This window comes from Sinohyriopsis cumingii, chromosome 13 (genome assembly GCF_028554795.1).
Source record: "Sinohyriopsis cumingii isolate HCF-2022 chromosome 13, ASM2855479v2, whole genome shotgun sequence".
In the NCBI taxonomy this organism is placed as follows: Eukaryota; Metazoa; Mollusca; class Bivalvia; order Unionida; family Unionidae; genus Sinohyriopsis; species Sinohyriopsis cumingii.
The window spans coordinates 18,863,418-18,879,777 of record NC_142973.1 but is presented as its reverse complement, the minus strand read 5'-3'; the positions used below and the strand labels follow the sequence as shown (position 1 = coordinate 18,879,777).

The window sequence follows — 16,360 nt, the reverse complement described above, 5'->3', positions numbered from 1 at the left end:
GCCACCATATATGGCCTATCGTGTGCTGAAAAATGGCGTTAAACCCCACAACAACCAACCAACAACCAACCAACACACTTACATATACATACACACAAACATATACATACTTATACATACATGTAAAACGATATATGATAATATGCTTTCCAAAGTGATTGAGAACATGATAATCCATTTAAATCGTTACAGTCGAATGTAAATAATTCCAATTCCTTTATTTTCCTCTCTTAATCTATGTTGCGTATATATCTCGTTTGCAATGAGTTCTCTCACTAGTGTTTAGATATTGCGTTTTCTTTACGTTTCTTTTATATATATATAATGTATATATGTATATATATGTATGTATGTGTACTGTAAGTCCATTAATGTCAAGCTCTGTTCCTATCTTTTCTGTATTAAATATTAAAGAAAAATTTACTGAATGAAATCCCCCTGCGGGTCCGGGGTTGTAGAATTGCCCCGACGTGCCTCGCTACGTGTCGTAAAAGGCGACTAAGTAAAGGCAACCTGTTTGCCGTGGGTTGCGTCCCGTGTCGGAGGAGGAAAGGATCCTGGTAGTTGAGTAGAGGCTTTCCCTGCAATACACTACTTTGGCCTCTACTTCTCTTAGACGGGTGGTCGGGATGGGCCCGGTTCCGACAAATCGGCTGGTCACGCCGAGCCCTAGGAAGTCTTTATTTACTCTCTCATCTCCTTTATCTTTCTCCTTGTATCTCTCTTGATACCACCGTTGCCCCTATATTCTAATCCTTTATCTTTCCCTTTTCCAAGTCTTAGAAGACTTTCTAGAAGGCGGTGGCTTAACGGGTCAATCGGGGGGTAATTTTACCGATCTTAGAAATTGGCGACTTCAGGGTCAATCAAAGGTAATTTTATCAACTGAGTATGGCATCTGTGTATCCCTGACACTTGAAAAGTGTCCCCTTGTTGGGCTCCTTGGTGGGTGGGGAGCACGGGTGCTGAATTTTTAATCTAGCCAAAATGGATATTTCCCAAAAAAATCAAAATAAACGTACGAAAACTTTATCTGACTCGGACGACGAACCATGTAGTGTGGACACATTTCCACGCTTCATGGTAATACAATCTAAAGATGCCGCAAAATCCCTTGCTTCCTTCTCTCCGTTTGTGATCGAGAAAACAATTACAGGCTTGATTGGTACGCCAAAGAGCGTCAAAAAAAATGAAATCGGGTTGCCTTCTCGTGGAATGTGAGCGACGAGGTCAGTCAGACAATATCAAGAAAATAAACTTTCTTCGATATTCCAGTGACCTCATTCGCTCACACCACACTCAATACGTCCAAAGGCGTGATTCGCTGTCGTGACTTGGCTGGAGTCACCGACGCAGATATCATTGAAGGAATGAAAAGTGAAGGTGTCACTGCTGTCCGTCGAATACGTATCAAACGTAATAATAACCTGCAGGACACCAACACCATTGTACTCACCTTCAACAAGCCAACTGTACCCAAAGTGGTCAAAGTTGGCTTCTTGCAAGTGAAGGTTGACATCTACATTCCAAACCCCCTTCGATTTTATAAATGTCAAAAATACGGCCATCACGAAGAACGCTGCTCTAAAACCCAAATATGTGGCCGATGCGGAGAAAATTCTCGTCAGGAAGCTGACTGTAGAGCAACTCCGCATTGTGTCAACTGTGGAAAAGAGCACCACGCAAATTCCAAGGATTGCGATAACTGGAAACAGGAGAAGGAAATCCAGAGGGTAAAATACACAAATAATATTCCCTATCCAGAAGCCAAAAAACTTGTACAGGCGAAAACAGCCCATCCTGGCCCATCCTTCTCCACTGTAGTGAAGAGCAATCCTAAAACAACGAAGGACGCTCAAACACAAACAGAAGCACCCGATTCAACACCAAGCTCAAACACCCCTCATTACCAATCACAGAAAAACACGGCATCTACACAAACTACATTCAGCAATACCCAGCAACCTAACTCACCAAAAAACAAAAATAAATCTCATGGAAACAGGCAACAAAAGGGGTCAGATGACCCCATCAAACTTTATAACAGGTTTGGAGACATCGAGAGCATGGATGCAGAAGAATCTGCTCCATGCGCCCAAGGGAACTCCAGACCTACAAACAAAAAATTCACCCCCGTACTTCCTGCAGAGAAATAACCAAACAAATTCCCTCTGCGAAAGGTCTAACCTAGCTCCACAATCTTCAATTTAAATTTATAATGAAAAACACTATCATACAATGGAATTGTCGAGGACTTAAAGCAAATTACAATGATATTCTCCTGCTTTTAAACGAACATGATCCTGCGGTACTATGCCTTCAAGAAACATTCTTGAAAGATACGGACAATGTCACATTTAAAAACAACTCCCTGTTTAACACCTGCTCTCCAAATGTTGATAGGGCATCAGGAGGAGTTTCTGTTATTGTAAACAACAGAGCTCCTCATAGCTTCATTCATTTAAACACCAATTTACAAGCCATTGCTGTAAGCGTCACTCTACATCGAGTGATTACATTTTGCTCTATTTATTTACCACCAAACACTAACCTAGTACCAAACGAATTAGACAACCTTGTTCAACAGCTTCCCGCGCCATTTGTTTTACTCGGGGATTTTAATGCCCATAACATTTTATGGGGATCGAATCCTATAAGTGACAGAGGTCACAAAGTTGAAGACCTTATTTCTAGACACGATCTGTGTCTATATAATACCAAAACATCTACATATTTACACCCAGGCACGGGTACATACACATGCATCGATTTGACAATTTGTTCTTCTTCGCTGCTTTTGGACTATGAATGGAAGGTCGCTGATGACCTTCACAGCAGCGATCACTTCCCAATCTCCCTTGTAAATCATAACTCTACAATTGAGGAAGTAATTCCACAATGGAATTTAAAGAAGGCCGACTGGGCCAAGTTCGAAACACTCTGTAAAACTAGGCTGAATGAGGATACAGTTTTCAATGTTAACGATCCCATTCAGCATTTTACATCTATTTTAACCGACATTGCAGAAGAATCTATCCCCAAGTCCTCAACAAACTGTAAAAGAACCCTAAAACCTTGGCTCACTAAGGAATGTAAGGAAGCCATACGGCAACGCCGAGAAGCATTAAAAAAATTCAATAATCACCCGACGCCCGAAAACTTAAATATATATCGCATTGTCCGGGCCAAAGCTCGCCGCACAATCAAAGAAAGTAAAAGAGCATAATGGAAGAAATATGTTTCTTCTTTAAACTCTCGTTCCTCTATTAAGAAAGTTTGGGACACTATACGCAAAATAAACGGAAAGAGAAAACAAAACCCTCTCCAACATCTGACACTGAACAATAACAACTTTAGTTCAAAACGTGACATTGCAAATATTCTTAAATTCCTCATCATCTAATTATTCAGAAGCCTTCCGAAAACTTAAAAGTCAAAAAGAAAAGTCACGTTTAAAATTCACATCCAAGAACTCGGAAAGTTATAATCAATTGTTCTCACTATCGGAGCTTAGGGAGGCTTTAGATAAGGCCCATGATACTTCCGCTGGGCCTGACGAAATACATTACCAGTTTTTGAAACACCTTCTAGAATCTTCTTTAACATTTCTTTTGAAAGTCTTCAATGATTTATGGATTACTGGTAATGTACCAAAAATCTGGAAAGAAGCAACTGTAATACCAGTCCCCAAACCCGGTAAAGATAGCCAAGACCCCAACAGCTATCGACCAATTGCACTCACAAGCTGTGTGTGCAAAACAATGGAACGAATGATCAATTCTCGGATTGTCTGGTATTTGGAAACTAACAATTTAATATCTCCTTTCCAAAGTGGCTTTCGATATGGCCGGAGCACCAATGATCATCTGGTTAGACTGGAAACATTTATTCGCGATGCATTTATTAAGAAAGAACATTTAGTAGCGGTTTTCTTTGACTTAGAAAAGGCCTATGACACGACATGGAAGTACAGGATACTAAATGACCTGAACGATCTAGGTCTAAAAGGCCGTCTGCCCTCTTTCATATCCAACTTCCTCTCAGACAGAGAATTAAAAGTACGAGTGGGCTCTACCCTCTCAGATCTGCACGAGCATGAGATGGGTGTGCCCCAGGGCAGTATTTTATCTGTGACGCTCTTTAACATCAAAATTAATAGCATCACCAAGTGTTTGACTCCTGGTGTGGATTGCTCGTTATACGTTGATGATTTTCTAATATGTTATCGGTCAAAGCACATGCATACAATTGAAAGACAACTGCAGCAAAATATAAACAAAATTCAAAATTGGGCCAATGCAAACGGTTTCAAATTCTCGAAATCAAAAACGGTATGCATGCATTTCTGTCAGCTACGAAAACATCACGATGAACCGAACCTCACGCTGGATGGAACACCTATTCCAGTTGTTGAGGAAACCAAATTTTTAGGTATAATCTTTGACAGAAAACTGACCTTTATTTCACACCTAAAGAACTTAAAAGCTAAATGCTTAAAAGCACTTAATCTACTTAAAGTAGTAGCGCACACTGACTGGGGTGCTGATAGAAAAGTCATCCTAAATTTATACAGAACGTTTATTCGGTCCAAACTGGACAATGGTTGCGTTGTGTATGGTTCAGCAAGAAAATCGTATGTTAAAATGCTTGATCCAATTCATCATCAGGGAATAAGACTGGCTCTGGGAGCATTTAAAACATCCCCGTGTGAAAGCCTTCTAGCTGAGGCGAATGAACCACCGTTATCGCATCGTAGAGAAATGCTTTCCGCACAGTATGCTCTCAAATTAAAATCAAACCCTCTGAATCCTGCTTTTTCGGCTGTTTTTCAACCCAAATACAAAACTTTATACGAAAATAAACCAAACGCCATACCTTCCTTTGGCATTAGAATATCATCCAGCCTTGACACTACAAATAGAGATCTTTCTAAAATTCAGAAAACATCCATCTCCGAAACACCACCCTGGCTAATTAAAAAGCCAAAAGTACGTTTTACGCTACACGATGGAAAAAAATCCGAAACAAACTCTTCTATCTTCCACAACTCTTACCATGAACTCCTCACCGAATTTAAAAAATACACCAGAATTTACACTGATGGATTAAAGAATGAGGAAAAGGCTGCTGCAGCCTTTGTTTGTGGAAATCACACAACGCAAGTTCGCTTACCAAATGGAGCATCAATTTTTACAGCCGAAATCAGAGCAATAGACCTTGCTCTGCAACATATAGAAAAGAAACGTATTTTAAACAGTATCATCTTCTCCGACTCGCTATCAGTACTCCAGTCACTACACAATAGAAAACTGGAGAACCCATTATTGAAAAACATACTCGTAAAAAATACCGAGCTGAGTGTCTCCCACAATATAATATACTGTTGGTTACCTAGCCACATTGGTATTAAAGGTAACGAAAAAGCAGATCGCGCTGCTAAAATGGCCCTTTCTCAAGAACCATCTGATTTTAAAATACCATATACTGATTTTAAACCTTGTATCAGAAAGTTCTTACGTCAGAAGTGGCAGGCATCATGGAATGATGCTGTAAATAACAAACTTCACGCAATCAAACCAACTCTAGGAGAATAGACTCCTTCCTACAGAACCATTCGTAGGGAGGAGGTAGTCATTGCAAGAATCCGAATTGGTCATACTTATATCACCCACACCCACATACTAAAAGGTGAAGACCCACCAGAGTGCGTTTCTTGCAATGAACCATTCACTGTCAAGCACTTTATGATAGAGTGCTTTGACCTACAACCTACGCGCGATCGTTATTACATTGTGCATGACATGAAAGAACTTTTTGATAATATAAACATCACTCGTATTATAGAGTTCTTAAAAGCCGTAAATATTTACTCTAAACTCTGACTTTCATGCTATCACCTTGTGCAGTTTTATGCAATATATATACCGTCCCATTTTAATACCTTTTCATCTTTTTTACATCTCCCGTTGATCGAGAAGCTTTATTTTGCACCGTTACCATCTTACCGTTTTTAATTTCAACCATTTGTTCTTTTATATCGCTGGTCGATATAGGACATTTTATAAGTTTTAAAAGATTATACAAATAACACTTTGTTTGGCGCTAAATAGCCTAAAAGTGCTGATGCGCCGTTAAAAAACAATCAATCAATCAATTACTGAATGAAATCTCTTCTGAAGATGAAATAAAGAAAGTCATACATGCATGCATGCACCTGCACACACATGCATCTACCTGCATACACACACACACATGCATCTCCCTACATACGCACACACACACACATGCATCTACCTACATACGCACACACATGCATCTACCTACCTACACACACACACACACACACACATGCATCTGCATCTACCTACATACACACACACACATGCATCTACATACACATACATGAATGTAACTACTAAATCCAATTCTGGTCACTGGGTTTATACGAAGCTTTGATGACTGTGTCAAAGAACTGCACGATTTTGCACGAAATGTTTATTTATATGGCGTGATACCGGTTAACCTCTTTATGGCCATCTCAGCCAAATAAGAGCATGAATTGAAGTATGCTCTTAGATTATGAAGAAGGAAGAACTAAAACCCAGAGCAGACTCTCTTGCAAATAAATTTGATAATTCTGAACAACGTGAATTTTGGTAGCAAGGTAAACAAAATACTGCAACAACTTCCCATAGGCTAACACTCTGCATTGATGTGTAACATTACCAACATATCATAGTAACATGAGGAAATAAATTATTGTATTTTTTCAAAGTTTGGTGTTTTCACTCTTTCTTGAATGAATTACTTTTTATTCGAGCCTAAACATGTGATATAAGAAATTGGTAGCTCGTCAGGGATAATTTTGAATTTTGGATAGATTATTTCAGGAAACGTTTTTTTTTTTAAATTTGAATTCCACATGTTTTTGAAATATTAGTGAAATAGGCAAGCCTTTTGTAAGAGAAAGACAAGTGCAAATGCAGTTACAGTTGGAGAAAGACAAAGAATAAATGACATTGGAGAAAGAAAAAGAACAAATATTATTACAAAAAGAACAAAGTTGCAATTTGAGAAAGAGGAGAGACATAAGAAAAAGAAATAAAAACAGATGCAAATGCAATTAGATAAGGAAGAAAAAGATAAAGACAAATGCAGTTACAAAAAGAATAAATGCAAAAGGAAGAAAGAGAAAAAGCTCGAGATGCAAATGCAAAGATAGAAGGAAGAGAGTGAATATCAATGTAGAATGAAAGAAATGGAACTGACAAGTTAAATGCAAATTCATACTTCAAATCCAAATTTAAGTTTTGATCTTGCAAACAATATTATATTAGTGCCCCCTTTCAGAGAAAAAGTAGTAGACAAATAGTTTCCTTATTTTGAAAAAGTTTCTGAAAATGCTCTTATTTCTAAGAGGTCAAGGTCATGGTCATGTATTGAAAGCAATACATTTGTTGGGTCTAACAAACCCAAGTCTGATTTGATTATGGAGAATTATGAACCATTCATATCGAAGAGTTCTATGTCACTCTTGGGTTATTCGGCTAATCATATCCCTATTAAATATTAAAGGGACACAGGAGCTTCTAAGAATCTTTATTGTCAGGTACTTTGCTTTTTCTGAGAAGTCTTCTTCTAATGAGTGTTCTTATTTAAGGAGTAGGGTGCGTCTTTGTTAATGTTCCTCTCCATTGTGTAAATTTGTCATCAGACTTAGTCTCAGGACCCGTGACAGTCGGAACAGTCTGTTTTACCCGTTGAGGGCATTCATTTATTACTAAACTACGACCTAGCTGGAGACAAGGTTGTGGATAATCCACTTGGAACTGACAAGCCTTGCTTGATAAAGTCGATCCAATTGAAAAAGAATCCCTTGATTTATTTCCAGCTTGTGGAGTTACCAGAGCTATGGCAAAGAAATCTCTTGTGAATGATGTTGATTAGGAAAGCATTTCTTTCGCTGACAATTGTACTGGTCAGGCTTTTGATGCGGTCACTTTCACTCCTTGTTTGGATCAATTAGAAGGTATTGATCACAGTGATCCTCTTTTACGACTCATTCTCTTTATTGTAATCGGGGTGATAAACCACAATCACTTGTCGTTGAACAGGAAAAAGATCCTAAGATCTCCTGTTTGTTTCAGAAGGTCATTAGTGAAACTAAAGCTACTGAAGTTCCTGTCTGTTATTTCATTAAAAATGGCATACTTATGAGAAAATGGAGACCTCCCGAGGTACCGGCTGATGACGTATGGTCAGTGAACAATAAAATTGTAGTTCCGAAACCTTACAGACAGGAAATACTTAGTCTGGCCCATGAAACTCCATTGGGTGTTCATTTAGGGATCAATAAAACTTATCACAAGATCTTACCTCACTTCTACTGGCCAAAACTCAAATGTGATGTTATTAAATACTGTAGATCTTGTCATATCTGTCAAATGGAAGGAAAACTATTTCAGAAAATTCCCAAGGCTCATCTACAACTTATTCCTGCCTTTGACGAAACATTCAGTAGAATTATGGTAGATTGTGTTGGTCCCTTATGTAAGACCAAGTCAGGTAACCGATACCTGTTGACCATTATGTGTGCATCAACAAGGTTTCCAGAAGCAATTCCCTTGAGGAATATAAAATCTTAAATAATACTAAAAGCTTTAATAGTCTTTTACTCAATTTGGCCTTTCCAAATCTATTCAATCTGGTCATTGGTCAAATTTTAGGTCTGAAACTTTCCAGCCTATTGTGCTTGAATTTGGCATTCAGCAATTCAAGTCAAAAGTGAAATTACGATTTGACAGAACTACAATAAAGAGAACTTTGAGATTTGTAATAATGGAGTTCTGTCTCTCTTGCTCATTCCTCAATTTTTTCTTTCAGTTGATATATTATGGCGCTTACAAAGTTAAGAAGAAACTGAATGAGTTAAAGAGTATTAGTGCTCCTGGGATCAAAATAAATCATAGGAGTACAATTATAGTGAAATAGATAGCCAGGTTAAACATGCAATTAATTTAGTTGTACCTGTCCCACTTAGTGAAGATATAAGTGAAGGAATATCATCGGATTCTCCCACCGCTCCGGTGGCCTAGTGTTTAGAGCGTCCGCCTCGGATGCGGGAGGTCGTGGGTTCGATCCCCGGCCGAGTCATACCAAAGACTTACAAAAATGGTACTAACAGCTCCCTCGCTTGGCGCTCAGCATTAAGAGGTTAGTGTTAGGACTGGTTGGCCCGGTGTCAGGATAATGTGACTGGGTGGGACATCATGCTACATGTCTACGGCATGATGCCCCAGTGCTAGACATCACTATAAACTGCCACACTGCAGACATCGTAGCGATATGACTGAAAAATTGTTAAAGCTACGTTAAAAATCCAAATCACATCACATCACATTATCGGATTCTACAGACAATGGATTGACAAATCTTCGGAATTCAGAAATTATGTAAGATCTGAACCAGAAACCTTCACATTTGCAAGAGCACGAAATAAATGAACTTAAACAGTTATTATTTGAATATGAGTACTTATTTCCAAATGTGCCTACAAGAACAAATAACATTTTCCATGACGTTTAAATTGTAAATTCTAAACCTGTCAAACAACACCAGTACAGGATGAACCCTCTCAAACAGGAATATTTGAAAAAAGAATTAAATATTTGCCGGAAAGTGATTTTATAGAGCCCAGTAAAAGTGACTGTAGTTCACCATGAATACTTGTTCCAAAACCAGATAAAACTTTCTGTATGTATAATGATTATAGGAAGGTGCATAGTGTGACAAAAACAGATTAATTCCCATTACCAAGAATCAATGACTGTATTGATAAGATCGGGAATGCCAATTATGTCACCAAATTTGACTTTCTGAAAGGATTTTGGCACATTCCACTAACAGAAAGAGCAAAGGAAATTTCGGCATTCGTGACTCCAGATGGTCTTTACCAATATAAAGTAATGCCATTTGGATGAATGGGTCGCCAAGTACATTTCAACGTCTCATGAATACGATTACCTCTTGTCTAGACAATTGTGATGCTTACATCGATGATGTTATCATCTACAACTACACCTGGAAAGAAAATTTAGCAACAGTTCGGAAATCCTTTGACCGACTCACAGATGCATGTTAGACAATTTATTTATCTAAAAGTGAGTTCTGCCGCGTTAGTGTTACATTTCGAGGACACATTGTGGGACAGGGACACGTTAAACCTTAGATGCTAAGGCCAAGGCTATCTCTGAATTTCCCGTGCCTGTTAAAAAAAATAACTTATGCAATTTTTGGGTATGGCCAGATACTATCGAAAATTTTGCTCCAATTTTTCTATAATTGCTGAACTCCTGACAAATTTATAGAGTAAGAAAAACAATGTCAGCTCGGTATGTGCATATTTTTTATACGCTAGCAAGGCATTTGATAGGGTCAGTCATTTGATACTCCTTAAAACGTTACTTGATATTCAAATATATGCCTACATAGTTCATATTTTAGTTACTTGGTATGGCAAACAGTTGTACTATATGTATTGGGGAAATGTAATATCCATCTGCTTCCATGTAACCAATGGGGTGAGGGAAGGAGGTGTTCTTTCCCAATTGTTATATAATATATACATGGACGAATTAAGTAGTAAACTGGGTCAGTATAACGTGGAGATACATCTGACACCAAATGTGTCATTTCTTAACAATTCTATCTTTACCGATGATATGTTACTGATAAGTTATTCTATCACAGGTTTAAGGACATTAATAAATATATGTGAACAATAAACATTCGAGAATAATATAATCTATAATATAAAAATATCGTTGGTCTTTCGGTCAACTTCTTTCATTTACCATTTCCTCCCTCTGAATATCTTAACGGCCTTGCTCTTGCATCTATCGACAGTTACACGTGTCTGGGTCATACCTTAAAATCCAATTGGTCGGATGATGAAGATATAATGAGACATTACGGTTTTTGTGTGTACTAGAACAAACATGCTTCTACGTAAATTAGGAATTGGTCATTGAACATCACAATTTGAATATTCCAATCTTATTGATACATAATGTATTGTGCTCCTCTGTTGAAAACGATTAGTGAATGTATGAAAAGAAAACTAGTTAATGGTTATAATAATGGTCTTCGCTTTCTATTAAGCCTTCCAAGATGCCTCTAACACGTTTGTAAACAATAACGTTTCAGTTTTTGAGGAAGCAACGAGAAAGTGTGTGTTCTTAATGATGACAAGAATATCCAATAGAAAGAACCGTATCTTGAAATCTCTTTGGAACTATGACACTCGTCTGAAATTTCATATTTTAGAAAGTAGGAACAAATTACTGTTTGAATATCGCACAAAGGTTCATTCTTAACAATGCTGGACAAAGTTCATAGCAGTAGATGTATCCATATATTTGTACATAAAATATCTGAGATATTTGATGTTAAAATAGTTTTATTTTATATTTATATTTCAATTCAGCTATATGAACTATGCAGTCTAAAGTAGATAATTATTTTCTTATCATGCATATTATATACACGTTACAATTACACGAATCGTCGTCCATCCTAGTTTTAGGCCGATTTGGGTAGTCCGATTTCGTTAAGGATGGAAAATGTTGGTGGGCCGATTCTGCTATGGGCTGAGAAGCCCCAGAAATGTAATTGTAATAGAATTCTTACTTCTCGTATAAGACCATACGGATTTTACCGTTGGCAGCCAACAATTAATACCTCATAAAAAATAATACCTAATGTATAAAATACAGTATTTATATTGCTAGTAACTGTTTCAAAATCGTGTTCAATACGTAAGATTTGGCTCGAATCGGTCTGATCCGGTAAAAGTCTGTAATACGTATACTGGCGACGTTCGGTTAACCCTAATTGTTCTGTGGACTAGTGTAATTTTTGCTATGCACTAGTTGACAGACAGTCGCGGGGCCCCGAGTGGCCGAGTGGTCTAAAGCGCTCTCCGTTACGGATCAAATCTGTCTGCGTGGGTTCGAGTCTCGGGTTTAGCCAGTGTGGGTATGTGAGAAAGCTTGCCAGTAGCTTTTCGTGGGTCGGGGTTCTTTCCGTTGTTTTCCCGGGTTCTTCCTCCACCATTAATACTGGCCGCCATATATAGCCTATCTTGTGCTGAAAAATGGCAGTGAACTCTACAATAACAACAACAACAACAACAACAACAGACAGTCGCCACGCTTGTATATATAGTTAAGAGCCTTATCTACATATTTTAAAGTAAAGTTTAAAAGCGTTTTTGAAATTGTTAATTTTGTCAAAATTTATTTTTTTAACTATTTTCTGTCAACTATAAGTTTTAAATGGAAATAAATTGTAGATCAAAACGGAATCGAGGTCAATATTATTAATGTTTTAGTCTGTCGCGATAATCGTCCGAGTAAGTGTAAACTCCATTTGGTAAACCCTGTTTACAATCATAACAATGCGCATGCGATTTCCAATGCATAATTAGCATATTGTGTTGCCCCATTTGCTCCACAGTCTCTACCATCAATTTGTACGCTCGCGTTTTAAAGTAATTTGCAGTCGTCTCAGTGAATACTAACTTTTACTTTCTGTCTTGATGTGAGAAAAACTGCAAAGAGTGTATTGCTTTTAAAAGTTGCGTCAGTTTTGCAACGCTAAATCTTTTCAGTAGGAATGTTTAATGTACGAATTTTAAAAAATAATTATTGCTTATGAGTAAAAAATGATCCAAATCAAATGAAACGTTGCAACTTTTTTCCATTAATTTTCCTATCTTGAAGTTATTGTCATACAAACTTATTACTACTATTACTACTACTACTACTACTACTACTACTAATAATAATAATAATAATAATAATAATACTTACAAAGAAGGCACAATCCCATTATGATAAAAAGGAATTGGTCCAGATTGGTTTCCAAAATGCCCACTGCTTTTTTCAGCTCAGGTATATTGTACATGGTTGTATTGTTCAGGCTCTCCATTTGTCAGCTTGGAATTACAGAAACGCTGAAGGAATGTATCTCTCTCCTTTCTTAAGGAAATAAATCTAAATTAGCTACGTCTGATTTCTAGGAGTTTGAAGGAAGTATCCTTTTGTTATATTGGTTTACATATAGAGTCAATGGATTTATTACAAAGAAATGCACTTATTCCATTTCTTTTGTAGTGTATCGTTTCTGCTCCATTTTTTTTTATATTGGAATGAAACTGAACCAGAACACGGAACTGGAATGACAATCTCAAGGAATGATTTTATAAAAAAAAATAATAAGAAAATGGTCGAAGACCTGCAAGAAATATTACACAAAATTGAAACACTCTTCACGAATATTTTGCCTGGCAAATAAGTCCTTGTCATGCTTCTAATTCTACTCCGAATCTCCACTCCCCATTATAAGATGATTACTTTGCCTGCTCGATTTATACGAAATTTTTTAACAAAAGTGTCCCGAACTAGCCGTTTTAACTACCAGATCCTACCGTGACTCCACCCTCCTGTCCAAAACAGCTGAAAACTGACTAATCACATTGGTAAACAGAATATAACCACGCCCCCCTAGATTCTAGCGACAATTTTCTAACCGTCATGCTTACACCTGGACATCATGCGTGTTGGCTTATAGTGAAAAGTGGGATTTTGCGTTTAAATTCCGAGTGTCTGTGTTGTATCAATCAATCCATGGCATACATTTACACTATCACTGTCTTTTTTCTAGTACCGATACAGGAACTTAATTTAGTTACAGTTTCATTTACAAATGAATCTCCCTTACAGCAATTACCCAAATGCTGTTATTATTGGCTTGTACAATTCACATGAACTTGCAAACTGTTTTGCAGTTTATAAGGTATCTACAAAGCTTTGAACTTATACCATAAACACACATGTATATTAATTATTTAACAAACCATCCAACAGGACACTAACGTACAGTGGCCTGAGAAGACCTATCACCATGTGTATTTTAAATAATGTGTACGTAATATAATTTAGTGGCTGGAGAAGACCTATCACCATGTGTATTTTAAACAATGTGTACGTAATATAAGGGGCCCCGAGTGGCCGAGTGGTCTAAAGCGCTGTCCGTTACGGATCACTCCAATCTCACCTCTGTCTGCGTGGGTTCGAGTCTCGGATTCAGCCAATGTGGGTATGTGAAAAAGCTTGCCAGTAGCTTCTCGTGGGTCGGTGGTTCTTTCCAGGGTTTTCCCGGGTTCTTCCTCCACCATTAATACTGGCCGCCATATATGGCCTATCGTGTGCTGAAAAATGGCGTTAAACCCAACAACAACAACGTAATATAATTTTTGGTTTAATCAGAGTAAAACATCCGTGTTTTTATTCAATTGCAAATTATCACCGCAAACGAGAATTTGCGGCCAGCAAAATGAAATAATAGAAATCGCAGACAACTTATTTGTCTCCTTTTGTGTATTTGTGTGCGCGTGTGCGTGTTTCTGATTACTTTTGTTGTGTGAATCTTCACTACTAACCATACTGTTCATGGCGTGCTTAACGCTAGGATGGTTAACGGCCGAAAGCCGATAGATCTGTTCTGGTGTAATCGGGTTCTAATCATGTCGTATTATCAATGACACAAAATTGGATCCATGAGAGGACGCAATGCTGATTTAGCATTATCGACGTCTCTGTGTACAGTTACATAGATAGTATGGTAATATTTACTTGTGTATCTCATTCATCGTAAAGGAAATGTAGTTGTTGTTGTTGTAGGGTTTAACGCCATTTTTCCGCACTCGATAGGCTGTACATGGCGGCCAGTATTAATGGTGGAGGAAGAACCCGGGAAATCCCCGGAAAGAACCACCGACCCTCGAGAAGCAACTGGCATGCTTTCCCACATACCCACATTGGCTGAATCCGAGACTCGAACCCACGCAGACAGAGGTGAGATGGCAGTGATCCGTAACGGAGAGCGCTTTAGACCACTCGGTTAGTAAAGGAAATGTATACAACAAACATCCAAAGCGTTAATTTGGATTTCCCTAATCTATTTGCTCTCTTACAAAGAAGTTATCAGCGATCATTGAAACAGTGAGAAATAAAAGGCAATTGGTAATCCACAATTCAGTACATCTGGGTGGGGGATGGTACTCTGCCAAGAAATGACTAAAAATCATGGTAATAGTGATATCCCATTTCTTTCAATTAAATACCAATACAACATTTAGCAATGAGTGTAAATTAATGACTTCTAGTACAATAATTTCATACCTTTATGTCGAAAGATTTTGATGCAGTGCACAGCAAAATGGACTCAGCATGTAATAAAAAAGAAAAGTCACTGACACTAATGAAAAATCCATTTAGTGGGAAAGAGAAGTGGATTTTGTATCAAACCTAAAGAAATTGTACATTGGCTGTAATTCTTAACATACTGTTTCCTTTTGAACGGAGGTTTAGTCAGTTCTGAACAACCTTGACAATGATTCCCACAACAATGTAGGGAATCATGTACTGGCCATATGATGAAGACAATGATACGTATTTTTATAATAATAATAATAATAATAATAATAGTAAAAAATAACAATATTAATGCTAATAATGATGATGATGATGATAATAATAATAAAATAATAATATTAATAATAATAATAACAATAATACTAATAATAGTAAATAATAATAATAATAATAATAATAATAATAATAATAATAACATAAATATAAAAACAACAACAATAATACTAATAATAGTAAAAAGTAACTATAGTAATGATAATACAAATGATAATGATGATGATTATAATAATAATAATAATAATAATAAAACCAACAATAATAATACTAATAATAGTAAAAAGTAACAACAATAATGATAATACAAATGATAATAATAATAATAATAATAATAATATAATTACGACAATATTCAGTCACAAACATAACGGTGATATCCACAATGAACAGTCTTGAATATTGTCCTATTTTCTGCTCATATGTCTTTTTGTAACATACTTTACACCTCTCTACTGATCTATACTATCACAATTATTATTTAGTGTTCTAAACTTTATGCGTCTAAACCAATTTCTCTTCACTTAAGTTAAAATAAAGAATCACAAGTAGACACTTAACACGAATGTCTGTAAGTCTGGAACAACATCAAATACAATTTTATTATGTTTTCATAATATTAACGTCGCAGGATGAGCACACTATTAAGATCGCAATATGGGCATAATATTAAGGTCGCAATATAGGCATGCTATTAAACTTGCAATCTGGGCATAATATTAAGGTCGCAATCTGGGCATAATATTAAGGTCGCAGTATGGGCATAATATTAAGGTCGCAATATGAGCACACCATTACGGTCGCAGTAT

General features: G+C 37.0%; 1 protein-coding gene across 1 annotated transcript in view; it reads right to left on the bottom strand.

The window, feature by feature from the left end:
- The window catches only part of LOC149785008 (putative ammonium transporter 1), a 101,108-nt gene extending 87,684 nt beyond the window's left edge, over positions 1 to 13,424 (bottom strand). The window contains exon 1 of the mRNA XM_089978704.1: positions 12,873 to 13,424. Coding sequence (XP_089834830.1) covers positions 12,873 to 12,990 — 118 coding nt within the window. The 5' untranslated portion in view covers positions 12,991 to 13,424. The remainder of the gene's footprint in view (positions 1 to 12,872) is intronic.
- Positions 13,425 to 16,360: the final 2,936 nt, after the last annotated feature.